The following is a 5,807-nucleotide window of genomic DNA, read 5'->3' on the forward strand; positions in this document are numbered from 1 at the left end:
CTTCCACTCAAAGGGCGAAAGCAAAAACAGCAAAAGAGGAAGATGGCAAGATTGGTGTTACTTTTCCTCCCAGGTCTTGTGGCCATATGTGCTGTGCATGGAATATTTATGGACAGACTTGGTTCCAAGAAGCTGTGTGCAGATGATGAATGTGTCTGTAAGGACTTTTTTACACCTTTTATTACCTTTCTATTATATAATTGAAAAAAAAAATATCCACTAATAGCGTAGAATCTAATTGTATTTGGAAGTGAATCTTCTCTAATGTGCATGCGATTAGTGTCGTTTCTCCGGGTCTGTGCCTTTTGTGTCTCAGCATGAAGAATTCACTTGGCTAAGATTCTGTTGGATGCTGTTTTAATAACCTTAGTTATCTTCTGGAATTGAATGTGAGCTATAAACCAGGAGGTGTTAGTCACTGTGATTTCCTAGTCTTCTGATATGCTCTGTGGTTTTCCCTGTTATAAAACCCAGGCGTCCATGCTTTCTTCTTCAAGATACTATTTCATGGTTTTTCCTTCCAGATACTATTTCTCTGGCCAGAGCTCAAGAAGATTACAATGCTCCGGACTGTAGATTCATTAACGTTAAAAAAGGACAGTGGATCTATGTTTACTCAAAGCTGGTAAAAGAAAATGAAGCTGGAGAATTCTGGGCTGGCAGCGTAAGACGAGATCATTTAAAATATATAAAATATCTTGACATATGTTGCCCTTAACTTTTCCTCTGTTACCTATCTTCGATGCCTTTTAATATTTAAAACTAGCTGTTAAGAACAATAGGGGAGCTGTGGCTATGCAATACTTCATGTATATTTGCTTTTATTGCATTTTAAAGAAACAAGGAAAACTTCATCACAAAACCCAATGTAGGTTTATCTGCTGTTTTGGCAAGAGAATGTAGTCGAACACATGGGGGCGTGAACATCCCAAAGAGTTTGAACCTTATTCAAAAATACTTGAGTGGATTTGCCAAGTAAAAGGCATGTGTGCTGGCAGTCAGGCTACATTTCAGTGTTTTTAAGGAAACTTTAGCACCCTCGTTCACTCCAAAGAATCTGCTTTCTTCAGTTAAAACACACAGGGGTGGGCCCTGGGGAGGGATGAAACTGAACTGATCTACTGTCCCCCACTGCAGCTCCAGCTCCAGAGACATATTCTCAAGTAATGGAGAGTTAAATCTGAAATGCACTCAAGAATATGTTCACTTGAATTTTAAAAAATGGGGAGAGTCCTTTAAAAGTTCTTTAAAATAACAGTGTCTATTTACTTAAAACCAAAACAAAAAAAAGATACAGACTTCATTTATGGGTTCCAAAAAAGATTTCTGGGCAGTTCACAGATGGCACGATGCAATGCTAAAAGTAGGGAGACCAGTAAGAGTGGGCCACAAAAGAACAGACACACAGTCTCTGTGGGTTGAAAGTTGCTGGGAGTGAACTTGAGAAGCAAGGCATTGGTAGTTTTATGATTCTCATGGACAACAAAGAGGATGCCTGAGGGTTTCCAAAAGAGTATCACATCTGCTTTCCCCTCTCTGTTACATTTCTGGGCACTCAGGTCTATGGCAATCAGTCTGAGGATGAAATGGGAACCGTGGGTTATTTTCCCAGCAACTTGGTCCAGGAACAACATGTGTACCAAGAAGCCACCAAGGAAGTTCCTACCACGGTAAGCGTCCCTGGGGCTGGGGAGAGGGGAGAGAAGGACTCAGAATGTAGACGTAGGCAGGTGTAAAAAGATGCATCATGCAACTTACAAGCTGCGTCAGGTAAAGTCCCCCACTTCCAAGGGTGACGTCTCTAGGCAACGAGACTTGGGAGAGCATTTATACCTACTGTCAATGTGGAAAGGTTAGTGAACTCTCTCTGTCACTAGAGAAAGTGTTTTAGTTGTAAGTTATCCTGGAAATGACTCCACGTCACAAAGAAAGAAGCCAAAATAGTATTGACTGACTCTTACTGACAGGCTCACTTATCAACTAAACACTTGGTCTGAGAAAAATATCAGCACCTGTATTTATCATTTATTTAATAAAATCAAAACATTCTGGAAAAAATTTGAATGCCTGTTTTTGTGATAGAGAGACCCTACTTATGTATGAAAAAGAACCATCCTTTTCCTAATGCTCTGGGGTCTTGTATAACCAAAACAGAAATAAAAGATCCTTTTTGAGTGACTTTGCAAGGTGGTTATTTTGAAATAATTCTTCTGGAGCTAATCACTGTGCAAAAAAAAACTTTAAAACATTGACCAACCTACACAAATGCAACTCATTTGTCATCATGTCTTAGCATTGAACTTGAATGTGTCAAAGAATCATAAATTAAAAGTGTATTTGAGAATTTTCATTTTAAGTAGTTTTTGAGTTAAAGTAAAACTTGAGTCATACTCTTGGGGTTCAAGCTTTACGTATTTTAACTCCAAATTTCCCTTTGATTATGTATGATTTTAAATAAAGAATGTACATCTGTTTTTTGGTCCTGCATGCTCAGCTCAGTCTTTTTTCGCTTTTTTTTTTCCCTAGGATATTGACTTTTTCTGCGAGTAAGAAGTTAGACAAATTCACCGATAGAAAGGAAACTTCAGAAATAAAGGAAAAAAACAAAACAACCAAAAAATACCTGTCCCTGTTTTCTGACTTTTGTTTCAAGGGTTTGACTTGAGCCTGGAGATGGCAGATAAAGGGGAGAGGAGAGGAGAGGGTGAAGGAGGAAGAAGGAAAGGAAAATGGGAGGGGGAATGTTCTCCTGGTCTGGTCTTCCAGACTACATGGAACTGGCTGACGTTTGCCTCAAATGGGTGAGTTGAAAGCAGAGAATTAGTTTTTCAGCCTAGAGCCTTCTCTTACAAAGGGATCAAATAGAAGATGGTTCATTTATAGTTATTTCTAAATAGTAATTCTTCCCAGCTCTTTGGATCCTCGAATAAACTTAAGGTCATGGTTCTTTTTTTTGGACATGATGTCTTCTAGTCTCTCTGGCCAGCTGCAATATTATAATGTACCCCAATGGACATAATATTTGATGCCTTTGGGGTGTGAAGCTGCTGGAGGAGAAAAAGAACTGTTGGACTATGCTTCTAAATTTCTTTTAAAAAAATGTCTCACAAATTATTTCAGTTGAATAACTTTACCTTCTGAACAATAAATTTACCTCTCCCCAAATTTTAAATAATGTAAAATTTTAATTTCAATGAATTTTAATTTTAATAAAGTTTAAATAATTTTAAATTTAAATTAAACTTTTAAATTTTAAATCAGTTTAAGTGGTGGGGTGCTTTATGAAATATTTGTAATATAATAATTCCCCCTTATTATGTGCTATTACTGGATATTATTCAAGCTTCAAATCAAAATATTAAAAAAAGTCTGTGGGTTATTTTGTCCACTTCTATTTCAACTTTGAATATCCTCTTCCCTAAGTCAAGGGTAATATGCTAAGACATCTGGTGAGGGGATTCAGGTTTGGTAATCCTGATGGGCCCACAAGTTTTTTCACAGTTAACTGGAAATCAGCTTTGATTGTGTGTTACTAATGTAATTCTTTTGATGTAGTCATGAGCTTTTGTTTGTTTGTTTACATGTAATTAAAATGCCTGTGCTACACTCAAAATTTTCACAATTTCCGAGTTAAAAATGTTTAAAAACACTTTCAGCTTGAGGAATAGAAAGTCTGGGAGGTGGGAGTTGGGAATGAGATTTGTTCCCGTTTTCTGCGGTCTGATCATCCCACAAGCATAGAGAGGAGGATTTTTAGGACAGGTTGGAGACTTGGACCCCAGGGTCATTTTACAGCTGTGTCCACTGTGACTTTGGGTGAATATATTTTTGCCAAACTCTTATGGAGGTCAGTCGAATAAAATGGTATCCCCCAAGTAAAAGCCCTTAAACCCAAACCCTTTTTTTCTTCTTTTTTTTCTACTCACTTTATTCCTAAAATGTTTCAGGCAGCATCTAGATCTCTCAACACAATTTTAAGGCAAGAGGCATTTATCCAACCTCTGTTTCTATCTGCCTGTTACTTGCTGTCCTCCCCTGATTCCAGATACCCCATCACCTCTCAAGACATCCAGCACCCCCACTGTGCCGTCAGTCTACCCAGAACCCCCATCTGCCCAGGCTCAGGCATCCAGCCTCACTCCTCAGGTACAGGGCTTCCAGCTGTAGGCTCCCTCCTGGCCCAAATCTGCTCCCACCCTCAGGACTGGTCTCATCCAGAAATTCAGAGCTCATTGACTGATTCATATCTCCTGCGGGCTCACCTGCTGGAAAAGAAGGAAAACTCTTGCAGGAACTTTAAATACCATCTAGGCTCTGGGAAGGAGAAGGCAATGGCACCCCACTCCAGTACTCTTGCCTGGAAAATCCCATGGATGGAGGAGCCTGGTGGGCTGTAGTCCATGGGGTCGCTAAGAGTCAGATACGACTGAGCGACTTCCCTTTCACTTTTCACTTTCATGCATTGGAGAAGGAAACGGCAACCCACTCCAGTGTTCTTGCCTGGAGAATCCCAGGGACGGGGGAGCCTGGTAGGCTGCCATCTATGGGGTCACACAGAGTCAGACACGACTGAAGTGACTTAGCAGCAGCAGGCTCTGGGAAAGCAAAAAGTCATCCCTGGACCAGTAGGGGCAGGGCGTCACCTGGGAGCTGGTTAGAAAGTGGAGTCTCAGGGCCCACCGCAGACCTTCTGAATCAAAACCTGCATCTTAACAGGACCCTCGGGGATTCACGGACACGTCGTAGGAAGGGGAAAACTTCCTTCTACCCTTCTCGACCCTGTGGCTGGACCTAAGAGTTAAAACTGTTGTAGGACAGGTAAACAGGAAAAAAGCGTACACATTTAATTCATAAGATTTATGGAAGGATAAGGAAATAAGATGAGATTTGGACATGGGTAGCACAGACAAGTCGGGTCCACGAGCCCACTTAGGGAGAGGGAGGCGGCCTGGGGCAGGGCAGTGGGTGCCAGTGCGAGTGAGGGACCTCCCTGGTGGTCCAGTGGCTAAGACTCCATGCTCCTAATGCAAGAGGCCCAGGTTTGAGCCCTGCTCAGGGAACGGAGCTCACATAAATCACATAGATCTCAACTAAAAAAGATTCCTCGTGCCACAACTAAGACCCAGTGCAGCCAAATAAATTTTAAAAAACCTTTTTTTAATTGAAACTATAAAGTTAATTTTTTTCCCCAAAAGTGGGTACCACTTCAGGATGAGGCCAATACAGAAAGCCTGTGAAGGTGAGAAGAGTCAGAGCATGGGGGGTGCTGGCAGGCAAAAACTTGAAATCTTTTTTTAAGGATGTGTGGAATGGGTGGCTCAGAAAAGCTGGGTGATGAAAGCAGAGCCCAGGGCACCCAGGAAGAGGGTGGGCTGCACAGCTTAGTGCTGCCATTTCCTAGCTGTGCACGTGCTTGAATAAGGTCCTAACCTCGAGGAACCTCCATTTTCTTGACTACAAAAGGGATTATGGACAGTCTAGTGGCAATTACTGGCAGTCTAGTGGTTAAGACCCCGTGTTTCCAAGGCAGGATCAATGAGTTCAATTGCTGGTTGGGAAACTAAGATCCCACATGCCATGTGCTGTGGCAAAAATAAAATAAAAAATGCAGACTTAGAGAACAAACTTACGGTTGCTGGTGGGGAAGGATGGGAGGAAGGGGTGGTTAAGGAGTTTGGGATCAACATGTAAACCCTGCTGTATTGAAAATGGAGGACCAACAAGGTCCTACTGTGCACAGGGGACTCTGCTCAACGCAGTGTGGCAGCCTGGATGGGAGCGGAGGGGGAGGAAGGATGGGTACGTGT

General features: G+C 41.7%; 1 protein-coding gene across 1 annotated transcript; it reads left to right on the plus strand.

Annotated features, from left to right (window-relative positions):
- On the plus strand, positions 1-2,620 carry OTOR (otoraplin). Its single transcript, NM_001037484.2, has 4 exons — positions 1-157; positions 525-664; positions 1,560-1,670; positions 2,527-2,620. The coding sequence occupies exons 1-4, from the start codon at positions 43-45 to the stop codon at positions 2,548-2,550; spliced, it is 390 nt and encodes a 129-aa protein (NP_001032561.1). The 5' UTR covers positions 1-42; the 3' UTR covers positions 2,551-2,620.
- The last annotated feature ends 3,187 nt before the right edge of the window (positions 2,621-5,807 follow it).

The sequence above is a fragment of the Bos taurus genome, chromosome 13, assembly GCF_002263795.3.
Source record: "Bos taurus isolate L1 Dominette 01449 registration number 42190680 breed Hereford chromosome 13, ARS-UCD2.0, whole genome shotgun sequence".
Classification (NCBI taxonomy): domain Eukaryota; kingdom Metazoa; phylum Chordata; class Mammalia; order Artiodactyla; family Bovidae; genus Bos; species Bos taurus.

Coding starts and splice junctions, on each gene's coding strand:
- OTOR (NM_001037484.2), top strand. CDS start 43: ATGGCAAGATTGGTGTTACTTTTCCTCCCAGGTCTTGTGGCCATATGT. Junction 158..524: donor TGCAGATGATGAATGTGTCT/GTAAGGACTTTT, acceptor TTTTCCTTCCAG/ATACTATTTCTCTGGCCAGA. Junction 1,671..2,526: donor CCAAGGAAGTTCCTACCACG/GTAAGCGTCCCT, acceptor TTTTTTCCCTAG/GATATTGACTTTTTCTGCGA.